We start from the raw sequence: 15,050 nt of genomic DNA, 5'->3' as shown, positions 1-15,050 counted from the left end.
CATATTTTTTTACTCATCTTGCCCAAGAGCCACCTTGGATCATTTATACCTGGGATGACCCTCTCTCAACCTTTGCCATACAACAATGTGATCCTTAAAACAACAAAGTATCCCACCTGCTTCCCTACTGACATGTCCAATCCTTCCCACCCTGCAGCTCATCTTCCAGGTGACCCCCCTGAGCTGGCCGCAGTGGGTGGTTGTGATGAAGATCTCCCTGCCCGTGATCCTGCTGGATGAAGGACTCAAGTACCTTTCCCGCAACCACCTGGATGGTGAGCATGGTCTGCACCGCCCTGGGGTGAGGGTGGCTCCGTGGCACTTTGCCTGGGGTTCCTGGTGGCTTTGTGGATCCCTCTCTCACGTCCTCTGCTCGTGTGATGTCTGCACCTGCATGTTCACCCACCTTTGATGTGCAAAGGGGCTTTTTCTCCTGCTCCATTCTTTCCTGGTGCCATGCCTGGCAGAGCAGTTGGTAATTACGTCTGCTTGAAATGCTCCCTTTGCAGCTGGAGCATTAGATAAATGTGCCACAGGTTATTAATTCAACTCCTCTCGAACCTCCAGGAACAGGGGATCCCTTTGCTTATAAAGCAAAACAAATCAAACGCTGATTTGTAACAGGAGCCCTTTCTTTTTTCCTCTCAGATTTCCACCCTCCTCTGTCTATCCTTATTTTGTGTTGGCAGCCACTGTGCTACGATCAGTTGGGAGCTGAACACCTTATAAACTGGTTTTAATGGGGTTTCCCTTGGCCAGCACCTCTCAGGATGCAGTCCTTGGCACAACCAGAGGAGAAGCAGCTCCTGTGACACTGGAGCAGCAGTTCCCGTGTGCTCCTGGGCTCCGTGCTGTAAATCTCAGCATGTCTTTGGGCAGCCCTCCAAAGAGATGATTTCATCTTTTCTTTCATTTCTTGCAAAAGATGTTGCTGTGGGGGATATCTCGGCACTGAGTTAAGCCCATGGATTTTCCCAGTGGTGGCTGCAGGCCCAGGGCGGCCGAGCAGTGTGGTGCCTCCCACAGGGGTGGCCCCTCTCCAGAAAACAGGATTATTCACTTTTTGGGGTGAGCTTGCCCTGACAGTGATAGCAGGGAGAAGAAGGGCAGGAAAGGCACTCTCCTTGCTCAGGGAAGCTCTAGGGGCAGATGAACAATCTTGAGTGTGAGGACTGGCTGTCCTTCCACACCATCACCTTGCTCAAACCACCCCTTAGGCAACCTGCAGGATAGCAGACTCCCTTTTTTCCCTTCACCCTGTAAGAATGACCCAACAAATCTGTGCAAGGCCACTCCTGCCTTTCTGGGCTGAAGGCAGGTCTGGCCAGCCCCGTCAAGGAGGGCTTTGGGGTACTGTAACAGCTGTGTTTGGTTTCTCATGGAGCAGAGCTTTGCAAGTACCTGGAAATACAGGATGGGAAGGTATTGGAGGCAGGAGATGATGACAAACAGGTCTCCTCCCCATCAGTGCGTCCCAGTGTGCAGGTGGTGCTCAGGTCAGCCTTTCTTCCTGTGTTGAGCAGAAACTCAGCAATTGCTCAGAGGAACAGAGGTGCAGGGCTCCTGTTTTTACAAACCCGATAGAAATTGTTTCTAGCCTTTTCTTATTGAATTGTTTCATCTCTCATCAGGCACCCAGGTCTGTTTTATCCCACGATCACAAGCCTGTAGCAACAATTCTACAGCGTGGCACCGGGCTGGGGTGTAGGGGAGCTGGTTAATGCTGCATCCCATGCATGCCCTCGGTCTTCACTTCACCATCCCTGGTCTGGGGCTGAGTCTGTCTTTCTCCCACACTTTGTATTTCTCTATAAAATCTTAGCACTGTTGGAGGAAGGGCTTTTCTTTGGCTCTGCCTGCACAGCTCCAAGCACAGCAAGGTTTCTTTCTGGTAGGCACACGGTTGTCTCAAGTGCCATCAGAGCAGCTCAGCAGCTCAGTTTTCTCCTCCCATGGCATGCTTACAATGTTTCAGGTCCTCTGGGCTTCCCTCATGCCCAGAGTCACGATGCTGCTGATGCTCATGGGTTGCTCTGTCTCATGGATCCAGGGTTTCCCATGCAGCTCTTCTATCACGGCTGTGTGGCAAAATCACCACGCTTAAATCATCAGACTTGAAAGAAGTAATTGAAACTCTTCATCTTCCTGATTCCTCTGGCCTTTGAAAAGCAAAGGAAAAAGCCTTCAAAAGCCACTTTTATATGTGGTCTTGTGATTTTTTTACCAGGCATTCTCAGGACAGTAAGACCCAAGTGGAGCGGGGAGCACCAGGTGAATACCTGCAGAACTCCAGAGCAAGGGTTGGCTTCCTTGTGTGTCTCATCCCTGAATGCTGCGTCCCTGTGCTTCCTGCAGACTCTTGCTGTTGTGTGGTGGGGACCTGCTTGGAGTGTGGCTGGGTGAACATGGCTTAGATAGAGAGCGGAGATACAATAATAGAGCCAAGGGACTCTCCCCAGACAGGATCTCCTTTCCCACGGTGGTCTCTGTTTTCTTTCAAAATAAGGCCTAAAAAGCCTGGGAAGTGGCTGCTGGATGGCAGTTCTGGCCAGGGGCCAGGCTAGCCCTTGGTCTGTGTAAGACAGTGCTTGGGGATGGTCACCAGCATGGGACCTTCCAAGGGATGGTCAAGGGTGTTCAGCTGAGGAATGCAAATGTATAGCTGCGAGTTCTGCTGATTCACGTTTAGCATGGAAAAATTTCTCCTTTGATGGGATTTGGATAAATTGTGTTTCCATTATGCTGGATTTTCCTTGCCCTTGAAGTGGCAGAAAGCTGAGACTCTCCAGTTCTCACTGTGGTCTCAGGGCTTTACATTCCTCTCCCCATCACTCTGCTCCTCTCCAGCCTTTCATCTCACATGCTCTGCATATCTGGCTGCCTTCATTCCTCTCTGGCCCCTCTGAGGTTTCTGCTGTCTCAGTTTTGATGGGTGATGTGAATATGAGAGTGAGGGAATGTGCACGGCTGAGGTTGAGCTGCAGATGTTCTGGTCAGGAACAGGGAGATGTTCCCAGGTGTCTGTCACAGGCTGGCAGGCTCACAAGGGCTCACCACCCTCAGGGATCTCTTGCTGTAGTATCTTTAATATTTTCCATGCTCTATGCATTCAAGTGTTTGTTCTCTTTAAGTCCTGTGGCATGCAGGAGGAAGGTTTCCAGGCATCTGTGCCAAGGCCTTGCAGAAGTCTCTTTGTCTCTTTTCTGAGTGGTTCTCAAGAAGTACCAAATCTAGGGAGGACACTGAGATAACCCCAGTGCCCATGTTCCTCTGTGCACCATCAGCCCACTGCTGAGGCCACCCTGCTCCTCTTTCACTGTCCCTGGACCTCCCCATGTTCACCATCTCAGAGCAAACCCCTCACAGGTGTTGGAGTTGCTGCTGGGGTTGTTCTCAGCACATTCAGCAGCACGCCCTGTTTGGGTGCTGAGCATCACCATTCCTCAGCTGTGCTGTGGTAAAAGCAGGAGCAAAATCCCAAAGCAGGTGTTTTCTGCAACACAACTACGTGTCTGCCCTGACAGCAGCAGGGCCACTGAAGATCAGGAGTTTGGATGCACAGGAGTTGACTTGGTGTCTGTTGTGGCAGATCAGCATTCAGGCAGCTGTTTGTCCTTGTGCTCAGTGAGTCATTTTGCAGGAGGTGTGAGATGGTGGCCACCCCACCCTGCTCCTGTCCCCACCAGCTCCCTGTTCCCTCTCCCACGGGCAGCACAGTGCCCTGCAGTCTCCTGCCACTGCAGGTGACCTTGCTCCCTTGGGTGAACATCTCCACCAAGGGAACTTTGGCCACTTCCCTGCAAAGCTGGCATCAGCTTTAGGCTTCAGCATCCTCCCAGAGGAGGGTGGCTGACAGAGGTGGCAGTGCAGTGACAAGTGCATCACACTCCCTGCCAGGGGCAGATGGAGCTCTGCATCTGAGACAGCTCAAAATTGGCAGGGACTGAAATCTCCATGTCCCATCACAAAAAAACCCTTCCAGTATATAACCAAAAGGAGCTGTTCACCCTCATTTCCCTCCGTGCACCTGGGAATGAGGGGACCCCCCAGACTCCCCCAGGGGCACAGGAGCTGCCGCAGCTGCCCGTGCTCCCTGCAGAGGAGGCAGGCATCCCTCTCCCTGGCACGGCAGAGCCGGGAGCTGTGGCCTGCCCTTGTAGGGTAATCTGTGCCTGGAGCTACCTTGGCTGGGTGCTGGCAGAGGAATGTATCCCCACGGGCCAAGTATTCCCTTGAGCTGTGGATGCTCTGCAGGAGAGCGGTGCTGCACCTTCCAGTGCTGGAATCTCCACACGGGATTTTACAGCTCTGCTGCCTTGCTTTTGGGTTTTATTTCTCTCTCTCTCCCGTTTTTTCATATGTGTCCGTGTGTCATGCTTTAGAAATGGAAGAGCAGAGGGAAGCTGCCAGTGTTGCTGCCCTGGTATTGCGAAGGGCTGGGGGGACAATTTCCCTTTTGGTTTTCTCCTGGGGTCCAAGGTCTCAGCTGAAGCTCAGGGTGCCCTGGTGTGATGGGGGAGCTGTGTGGTTTTCAGAGCTACAAGGGCTGCAGTGTTTCCCTTGGTGAAGGAAGTGACCTGGGCTGGCAGTGGGAGCCTGCATCCCTCCAGCAGCACCTTTTACCTGTTGAGGAAAGTCAGAAGCAGTACAGAAAAACCTTCCCAAAAGCCTCAGCTCTCTGGGGGTGAGCAGACCTTGGAGGAGCTGAGCTCACATTGTTTGGTTGTTGGTTTTTAAGTGCTGAAGGGCTGTGACACCCCTGGTGTGAGGCAGCATCCAGAGGGACTGTGACCATCCCATCATCCCTGCAAACAGGTGCTGCATCCCCCCTGCTCCTGTCACCGGTGTGAGGGGAGGACAGACGGACACTGGCATGCAGGGACCTGCGTATGTGGGAGCTGGACCCTTGGCTGGCTGCAAGGCTCATGGAAACACCTGACTTGCTCCATACCAGGATCGTGTTACTTTAGAGGCCTGAGAGCAGCTTTCTGAAGAGCATCCACTGTATTAAGCACTGCAGCCATGTCCCCTTCCTGTCCCTGCCTGCCACATGCCGTGGCATTCTCCTCCCTGTTTGCACAACCATGGGGTGATGTGTTCAGGGGAAGTGCCATGGTTGGCAAATTACCACGGGTGTGTCAGCCAGTGGGGTCTGTTCAGCTGCTGGAGGAGAGGGAAGAGATGCTGCTGCAGTGGGGAGAAGATTCATTTTGATTATTGCAAGGATACTTAATACAGTGCAGTTGCCAGCATGCCTGCTTTACACCAAAGCTCACGGTGTCATCCAGAGCGATGCTGCCATCACAGCAAACCATTTTATCCCAGGACACAAGAGCTGGGCTCTGCAGCCAGCACTGGAAAAAAAAATTGGCAGAAGTTGCAAAAAAAGCCTTTTCCCTCTCTCTTGCCTGTTATTTATTAATTCCCCTGAAAGCTTGTCGGCACCAGGGCTGGCAGCAGGCGCGGAGCCTCGCGGGTAACCCCGGGCAGGACCCTTATTTATCAAGAGCACAGGAACAGCAGTCCCCAGTGAGATGTATTTCTTGATGTGTGCAGTGATGAAAGATAGAGAAATGCAGTCAAAAGATTCACGATAAGGGATTTTTCACGCTCTCCTTAGCAAGTGCTGCTTTTGGGTGGGTTTTTTTAAAGGAAAAAAAGTCTGTTCTGGGCAGACCGAGCTACCCCAGGCTGGAGGGCAGCTGCTGCCTCAGGGATCAGGGACACTCCTGTCAACTGCTTGAAGATTGGGGATCTAGTTGCTGTAAGTCAGGTTCTGGCAGGGATTTTGAGGCTGCTCACATGGAGTTCAAGCTGATACCATCACTTTCCTACAGGCCATGTGTTGCCTGTTACCTTCCATGTCCAACCCCATCCACCTGGAGGCAGGGAGAAGGTAGGAGGGCAGCCCCGGGACAGTGGCTGTGATGAGTAGGTTGGTCCTTGCTCATTGTTTCAGAGGTATTTATGGGTGTAGGTACCTGGGTAGTGTGTGTATAAGTGGTGTCAGCCCATGGAGCAGTATCTGTGTCTCTGGCTGCAGCGGGGCTGGGGCTCTGGGGTGGGTGGGAGGATGCACTGAGCTTCCTCCTCTCTGAGCCACTGCTTTTCCCTGCATAATGCCTCATTGGGGGCAGTAAGGAGGGATCCTGCCTACTCGCCTTCCCCCACAGCTCAACCTCATCCCTTTTCCTAACTATTGCAGAGACCTCCCTCACCCAGAGACCGGCATCCTCCTCCTCCTCATGCAGCCTGAGCTGCCACAGCTGCTCTGTGCAGACAGGATCCCAGGTTCTTTCTGGGATCAACCCGGGAGCAACCACTGCTGGTAACAAAACCATGGAGCTGGTTTGCTTCTGAACCCTCACCAATTCTTCTCTTTTTTGCCCTTTGTTTCAGGAGAAGAGGACAAGAAATGAGTGACACGAGGGCGACACTCGGAACCAGAGGATCCCTAACTTGTAACTCGGACTGAAGTCTTGCATGCGTGACCATCGCTAGAGCCGGCAGGACATGCATGTGTCCGACTATCAGACAAATGCGGGTGAATCGTCGAAAAGAAAAAAAAATACTGATTTTGTTTTGTTCTGTAGCTTTCTTTTTCCTGTACATATGAGTGCAGTTACTGGACAGCTGGCGTAGACTTTGGGGATGGAGCTGTGTGGAGCTGAATCATTGCAACGTGGTTCCTTGGGATTTGTTCTTGCCAAATTTGAGACCCTCTTTCCAATTTTCACCCCGACTGAGCGAGCACAGGCAAGGTGGCCTTCATGTGAGATTAAGGCAGGAAGTTGGGATTTGAGGCCACATCCCTCAGTGGGATGGGATGCACAAGGCAGCTTCAGGGGCTGGGAAGGGCTTGGCAGTGAGTGAGGGCAGGGAGCGAGGAGAGGGGGTTGTGGGGTTGCGTGTTGGGGTTGTTGAGTCTTGATGATGTCCACAGTGTTGCTGCTGCTGTGCTCTGCTCCAGTGGCTGCAGCAGCTGGGCATGGCTTCAGAGTGTGTCCAGCATTGGTGGGAATCTCATGGATGTGTGTTCATATGTCGAGGTCAGGTGCATGTGGTGGAAGGCGAAGTTCTCCCTACTTACCACGCTGTCCTGTTTGATCCCTGCATTGTGGAAAGCCCAGCACCTTCTCAGGCTCATCCAGCACCAAAGCACGATGAAGTCTTGTCTGTTCTCCGTCTGGCATCTTGCTAGATCCCATCTGCACTATATAAGGCAGCCCTTCTCCCTGTAGGGGCAGCCACGTAAAGAAAAGCAAGGGGATGCCCACCTTGCATTCCTCATGTGCACCACTCCTTCCTGGTGACACTTTCTTTCCTCAGTGAATTTTTAACTATTTCCCTAGCAGGAGTAGAGCTGAAGTGTTCAGGAGCACATCCTTGACTTCGTGTGCTGTGCTTTGGAGAACATCACTGACTTGCACAGGGCATCCTTGCCGAGGGATCAAGATGGGAATGAATGTATGCTTGTACATAACGTGGTCTTTCTCCGTGAGTGGTGTTTGTTGTGGCATCCCTTTTTGTAAGGCACCAACTTTATCTTGCCCTCTGGGGATTTTTCCGCAGCAGGAGTGAGACAGTCTTCAGTGAGGGTTTATAGACCAGGAGTGGATTTTGGGATCCATTAAATTTATCTTTCTCCATTGAGCTGCATCAGCTGAGAAGCTGATAGTGGTTGGTTTCTTCTCCAGCTCTCCAAATCCTCCCTCCTGTTTTCCTCACAGTCCCCTAGGATCCATCCTGATGATATTTAGTTAGCCAGAGCCTGTATCTTTCCTTTCTCTTACATTCCAGCAGCAGCACTAGAGCCAGGGTCTGGGATAGCATTTGCTCCTTTGCTGTTGGGTTTTCTCTTCTACTCTTTGCCTCTTAAAAGCTTGCAGTGTTTTTCTGTATCATCTGGGCAAGAGCATCTCTCCTTCCATACAGTAGGTGCCAAATATCATCCCTCCTTTCTTTTCTCCATCACCAGCATTGAAGATGAGCAGAGCCCCCAGACCAATGGGAATGTACAGAATTGTTATACTACTGAGCTGATTTATTGTACAGAAAACCTTGCATGAAATGTTGTTACTGTATTTAATATATAATGTATTCAAGGAATTTTAATATGGAGCTCTTTAAAAAGATCTTTATAGATACTCTGTGGTTAGAAGATTGTTGCTGATTTTTTTAAATCTTATTATACTTTGTCTTGAAGAAGTTTTATTTTTCAAACGTGTTCTGTCTAAATGATTTAGTCAGTTGATCCCACGGGATAACCAATTCCTCTTCAAAGGTTTTCACCATGGATGAGACCCACCCTGGTGTAGAGGACCAGGACATGACCCAGGTACTGTATAAGCCTTCAAAATAAGGCTTCAGTAAGACTAATGCTGTAGACATGTGATTTGCCCTTCCTCAGAAGGGTGGATTTCACCTTATTTTAGTACAGGTCACAGAACTAAAGAATTGTTTAAGTTTGGAAAGACATCCAAGATGATTGAGTCCATCTCCACTTGTTCTGTGCAGAAAAACAGCCAGTGGGAGTTTAGTCCAGTTCCAGCTCAGTGTCATCAGAGGAAGCAGCTTCTCTGTTTCTCTGAGGCTAACAACCAGTTTGGGAGAGGCTGGGCTGGATTCAGAGCATCCCAGAGTTATTTAGAAGGTCCAGCAGGGCTTTCAGCTGCCCTATGGCATCTCCCTGGGACGTGGTGGCCTTGGTTCCTTGTGCCTGCAGGAACCTGCTTGGTTCCATCCACCACCTGAGTTACACTGTTTTCCCTGGACTTAATGTCTGGTGGTAGAATTATTAATTTAACCCAAATATGTGTAGTGTGGAGAAGTTTCTTGTGTAAAAGCCCAGGCATTGTCAGTCTGTTCAAGCAATCGTTGGGTCACAATTGTGAGTTACCAAGCCCTGAGCCATCGTGGGCAAGAAACCACGGCTGTGTCCCAGCTTGTTCTTTCCAGCAGCAGCAAATGGCATTTTATTTCTATTGTGAGCCTTCAGATCTATCTAGAAAATAGCCCAGGTGATCTGCACTAGAGCTGCCTGGAGCAGGTGACCCCCTTGCTAGGAGGGACCATTTTGACACGTTCCCATTTCCCCTTCTGAGTTGTTGCACACATCTCTTGTCTCTCCCCCATCCTTTAATTACTTGGAGCACAGGTTTCACTCCATACTTTTGATTACAGGGGCTTATGCTTCAAACATCTTAATGAAGTAGAAAGATATCCATAGATGTATTTTTTTTTTCCTTTATTCCTCAGTGAAAGGTCAGGATAAATCACAGAGTAGTTATTTATTGCATGTGTGCCAGCCAGCAGCATGCTGGGAGCTTTTACAGGCTGGAACATGTTCTTATGCAAACTTGGAGATCCCAGAGCCAAGACCATCATTTTGGGATTGGCTCTTGTGTCTTACCAAGGCATCTGACTGTGCAATACAAGGGAGATGGACACTGGGTGGCTGTTTTGCCCTAAAGCTTTTTTTAAAAAAGCAGCTTAGGGGCAAACCTCTGGGATCCTTGCTTTTCTTGGCAACAGAGGTTAGGAATTATTTCCTTTTTAGTTTTATTTTGATGGTGCTGCCTGGCATATTCTAAGTCTATAAATAAAACCCAGGTCTTTCCAGCAAGACCTTTAGCATTGGTGGGCTGCTGTGACAGATCCTCCACAAGATGCAGGGTGTAGGATGTGCTGGATGGCAGCATGGGATTATCCATGAGCACTTTATACTCCTTCCTCAGGGGCCGAGCACCATGCTGGGGTACAGCCAAGTGGGAGGGAAAGGTCCTGTGTTCCCGGGGCGAGCACCAGGGGGATCAGCTGTGGAAAGTCTTTTGTGCTGTTTTGGGATATTGTGTCACTGTGACCTGGATGAGCTCTTCCCCCTGTGGTGTGTGATCCCATAGGGAGGCACGGTGGAAAAGGACAAAGAGCAAAGTGCTGCATCCTGCGTTTTATTTGTGCCGTGTGGCCCGGGTCTGGGTGAGGTTTGCGCTGGTGTGTTTGGGGTTTTGGCACTGTGAACATTCTGTGTGTTTCTGGTGATGCTCTGCTCGGCCAAGGCTGGATGGCACCACCAGGCACTGGAGAGGGCACTCGGGGGGACAGGCTCTATGGAGGGGCTGGGGCACTTTGTTCCTGTGAGAGCATCAAATCTGGGATTGGGTCAGAGTTTCTGCTCACGGTGTGGATGGCAGGAGGAGGAGCAATAGGAAAACTCAGCATTAATTTTTGGTCCTTCTTTTGTACATCAGGTTGATAATACTGCTTCCCAGTCGGGGTCCTGCTCCACCAAAACTCATCAAATAATGATTTGAGCTGTACAGGGACCCTGGCTGGGATGAGGTTCAGTGACCTTGGCATTACATCAGGCCTGAAACTCAAACACACCAGAGTCCCCACTACCAACTCGTAAGACTTACTGTGATTTTTGGATCATACCTGGCATGGCCATCGCTTTGTATAAATGATCCCAGAGATTCAGTCCCATCTGGGCTCTTTTTCCTCCCGCTTTCTGTCAGGGGAGACAGCCTGGAACTCAGGTTTTTGGTACTGGCTAAGAAGAGGGCTTCACCTCATGCAGATTTTGCATGGCACAGTTGGAGTTAGGAATTTGCAGGGCTGCAGTGAGGAGGGGACACAGGGTAAATTGTGCTCCCTGGACCTGTTCTTGTGGTGCCATTCAGCTTTTGGTGTGAGTGGGGCATTAAATGAGCCAAAATCTGTGTGTGCCTGGAGTCATGGGCACTTGGGACCAAGAGGAGGGCGACCACTGACCTGCCAGCGGGTCCCCTCAGTGGCTTCAGTCTGGGAATATACTGATTTTTTTTTTTATATGAGATGCCTGAACAGCCAAATGTAGAAATCTCTGAGATTGTGCTTCATAGCAAAAGGTAAATTGTTATATCTTGGGGGGTGGGAGGGTGTTACCTGAGGGGTAGAACTGAAAGAAATGAGGTTTCCTATTTTATTACATGAGAGATATTTTTCCACGAAATTACCGCTTCCTAAACCATGTCCTTTGTCTGACTGTAAATAGCCAGGTGTGCCGGGAAGGCGTGGGAAGGCTCCTTGTGGTCACATCCGTACAATCCACTCTGTTCACACAATATTGGCCTGATTTGTTTTATACTTAGAAAATTACTGAAATAAAAGCAATTTTACTGGATGTCTCTGGGGGATTTTTTTTTTTTTTTTTTTGTGTATTTTGTTGTTGTTGTTTTACCTTTTTTTTTTTTTTCTTTTCTTGTCCCATTTGTGGCTGATTTGGGGGATATTTGGGAGCCCGTGGAGCCATACGGGAGTGCCTGAGGGCATTCTTCAGCCGTAAAAGGAGTTGTGCTCACCAGATCAGGATTTCTTGTGGGTTTTCAGAGGAGCCAAACTAGAAATGGAGCTGAGCTTGTGCCTGGCATGGGATAACAAAGGCAAAATGAGCGGAGTGGCATAGTGCGACTGTTGGGAATTTTTGAATTCACTCGTGGGGCACAAGAATACAAATAACAGTGCTAATTTTGACTGTATCCAGAATAGTCATCACCTTATCTCCCCCAGCTGGGAGGGGAGGTTTAAACAAGCCCTGCAATAACCTCCACAAGAAATAATTGTGAAATAAATAATAATGAAATAACTTGGCTTCATCTGGGGGGATGGCATAGAGCTCAGGGCCATGCGTTTCCATCTCTGCATCGCCCAAAGCTCTGCCCATGGTGATGTTTGAAGCAGAAAATCCTGATCCAGCTGCAGGTCCTCTCTTTGGAGCAAATCTGTGTTCATGGCAACATCTGCCCTTGGTGCTTTTCTTCTGGGATGTGGCCCTATATATTCCTTCCCAATGCTGTGAGCAGGACAGTGGTGCACAAAGCAAGCCAAAATCTTTGTAACCCACAGGGAATGGGTTACAAAGAGGGACATGGGATACCCTGGCACATGCTGGGATACCCTGGCACATGCTGGTTTTGGGAAAGGGCCATTGCTTGGCCTCTGCTTTGCCGGTGCAGACTGATGTCACAGCAGGAGGAGCACCACTGCCATGGCTGGAGGTGACCCTCAAGGCAGTCCCCCATACCAGAAATGCTGTCTCAGGGCACAGTGAGGAAGGAAAAAACACCCCAAATTCCCCTCCTGATGTTGTGTCAGCTCCTGGACTCCTGGGTACCATCACCTGGGGCTATGCTTGTCTTTTGAGGGCACGATTCAGAAAAAAGGTGTCACCTACCAAAAAAATCCCAAAGGTGCCTGTATCCTGTGGCACAGCTCCCACACTGGATGTGGATCCACAGGGCCACTGACACCTTTTGGTACGCCCAGCACCTCGGGTTCATGTTTGCTTTGGCATCAGCTAAACTACTGCTGAAGTATTTCCAGGGAGATGTGTTGTCGCAGCAACTGGGGATGGAAATGCCACTTCTGAGGGGTGAGTACCACCAAAAACATCTTGTGTCGGGGCGTTGCAGCACGGGACAAGTACAGAGCCGAGCCAGCTCTGCTGGGAAGGAGCGAAGAGAGGTCAAGGACAAGTTAAAATTGGAAAGAAAACTGAACATGCTGTTTTGTAGGACCTTGCTTGCTCTCATCTGCCAATTTTTTTCCACCCTCCCCTTTTCCATTGCCAGTGGTGCAGTGTAAGCACCTCCTGCAACTGGTGAGGGCAAAGGGGCTGTGGCAAAATTACTGGGAAAAGCCACCAGCTCTCAGGGGTTCTTCTGGGTAACCTTGACCACAGCAGGTCCCCTCTGCACCTGCCATCATATTTTAAATCTTGCCTCCAATGTTACTTCTCCCCGTCCATGGATCTGCAGCGGGCTGCACGTTTTTGTGCTGATATTCAGAGCTCCGTGCTAGACGCTGCCAAGCATGAGTCTGGGTTGTGTAATGAGCTTCATCTATTGTTTTTATATTTTCTTTTTCCTCTATCAATGTCTGAAAGCCTGGAAATAACCTGGTAGCTTTTATGCCTTCCATAGTGGTGCTTCCTTGGGTGTGGATGGGCTTAAGGCCCATGCAGAGGCTTTCAGAACTCTGTTTGTGCTCCAGCAGTTCCTGTCCCAGCTCAAAGCAAGGATGCACTGGCATTTCCAAATGTCTCCCTTAAAAATACCAGATTTTTCATTGTTCTCTCAGCCCCAAGCACAGGCTGAGTGTGTTTAACAGGCAGGGGAAGGAGTTCCTTTTGCAGCTGTGGATGGACTCCTGTGCTAGCCCTGCATGACATTGCCAGGGATACCCTTGGAGGGTCACCAGCCCTCAATGCCCTTGGCATCTGGCCCAGCTGGAGCTGGAGATGCTGGATGAGGCCAAAGCCTGGCACCGGGGACCAGTCCATGCCAGCTGACCCAGGAGAGTGTTTGGGAAATCTGCTCCTAGGTCTTTGCAATCTTGGACACAAACACAGGGGCTTTAGAGCCTCATTTGCTGTTTCCATTTTCCCCTCCTGTGGGCAGTGGAGCTAGATAGGCTCATTTTCCTTATCACTACCTGGTTTTAGAGTCATAGAATCACAGAACGGTTTGGGTTGGAAGGGGCCTTAAAGATCATCTTGTTCAAACTCCCTCCCATGGTCAGGGACACCTTCCACTAGACCAGGTTGCTCAAGGGCTCATCCAACCTGGCCTCGAACACTTCCAGTTCTACCCTCTGTGGTCCCTGTGTTGTCCCACTTGGTCCTTTGTTTTCACACTGCTCAGGTCAAGTCCAGTTCAGCGCTTTCTGTGCCCTGGGCAAACCCATCCTCAGTGCTCAGGATGAGCTCAAGCTGCCTCTGCTCCTGCAGCAGCACCCACACCTCCTCATTCCAGGCAGAGCACCCCCAGTGCCTCCTGCCTGCTCTGCTTGGAAGCAGCCAAGAGATACAGAAGTTACTCAGAGGAGATGGCTGTGAGTGTATTGACAGCACCGTGCCAGTTGGTGTCTGTGGGAACCCAAGATAAAACCATCCCAAAGGTCCCAGCTGTGTGTAGGGATTGATGCAGAGGGTCATGGGACACCCCCCAGGCCACACCTTACACAACAGGCTGATAAAAACCTCTTCCTCTTAATTCTATTTTTATTTTTCATTTGGGTGTTACAGTAATGTATTTATCATCACAGCAAACAACATCCAAACTTGGCCCCTGGTGAGCCCAGTGCCAGCACCACAGCTGGAAGCATCACAGCCCCATGAAATCAGCATCTCTGGCCAGTGACTGCCCTGGGCAGGTCAATCAACAACTGAAGAGCCCAAGCAGGGCACTGTCCCTCGATAACCACCTGGCACAGGCAGGGAGGTGTGTTGGCAGCCACCTGGCACAGCCATGGCACCATTGAGCCACAAAGGTGAGCAATGCCTGTGCAAACTTACTAAACTCCCAGTGATAAAGTAATTTAAGGAGTGGCAATCCCAGGGATGGCGTGGGTGTGGGAGAGGTGTGAGCCCACAGATGTTTAGGCTGTGGTTTTGTCAAACATTTGGATGCTGTGGCTAAGTGGGTGTCCATGCTGGGTGCTGGTATGAGCCCAGGAAGAGATTCAGGTTCTGTTGGTGTCCCAGGCTGGGGTCTTCTGCTCTCCACGTCACTCCAGACGGGGTCCGGCCCCACTCGCCAGCTTCAACATGGCCCCAAGAGATTATAAAATGGCAGATGCATATTATCTCCCAATGGAAAGTATTTTAGCTAAATCCATGCTATAACCATTTTATTGACTCCAAGTACCAGAGAGGAGGTTAGAAGTGACTCTTTTACAAGTCATTTTGCTGTTAAATTTAGCTGTCCTATTTTCATTATCCCCATGGCCTTGGCAAGGGTGAGCAGCCTTCCCTAAAAGGCCTCGTTTCATACAGTAAGTTATTTGCTTCTCTCCTGACAGATATCTAAGCTTATAAGGTTTGTCTGCTCCACTCAATAGCAGTATCAGCCTTCAATCTGTATGATTAACATCAGCATTTTGTATTTGCTTTTGGCTCCTTGTCTGACAGCTTTCCATGTTGCTGAGGACTGGGGCATTGGGATCGCATCACGTCACTTGCAACGTGGGATCATCTGATTTTGATTCCCAGGCTTTGTGGTACGCCCAAA

The 15,050-nt window shown here is 50.1% G+C and overlaps 1 protein-coding gene across 6 annotated transcripts in view; it reads left to right on the top strand.

Annotated features, from left to right (window-relative positions):
• Positions 1-11,164, top strand: part of ATP2A3 (ATPase sarcoplasmic/endoplasmic reticulum Ca2+ transporting 3) — a 53,409-nt gene extending 42,245 nt beyond the window's left edge. For 3 of the 6 annotated variants that reach the window (XM_040082252.2, XM_040082258.2, XM_040082254.1), the window contains exons 20-22: positions 158-275; positions 2,228-2,271; positions 6,400-11,164. In XM_040082252.2, the coding sequence (XP_039938186.1) occupies positions 158-275; positions 2,228-2,271; positions 6,400-6,423 (186 nt within the window). In that variant the 3' untranslated portion in view covers positions 6,424-11,164. Of the gene's footprint in view, positions 1-157; positions 276-2,227; positions 2,301-6,399 lie in introns of all 6 variants that reach the window. The other 3 variants (XM_040082253.2, XM_040082256.2, XM_040082259.2) reach the window with 2 other exon arrangements.
• Positions 11,165-15,050: the final 3,886 nt, after the last annotated feature.

Source organism: Hirundo rustica, chromosome 19 (genome assembly GCF_015227805.2).
Source record: "Hirundo rustica isolate bHirRus1 chromosome 19, bHirRus1.pri.v3, whole genome shotgun sequence".
In the NCBI taxonomy this organism is placed as follows: domain Eukaryota; kingdom Metazoa; phylum Chordata; class Aves; order Passeriformes; family Hirundinidae; genus Hirundo; species Hirundo rustica.
Note: the sequence above shows the minus strand (reverse complement) of the source record. Positions and strands in the feature narration are given on the sequence as shown.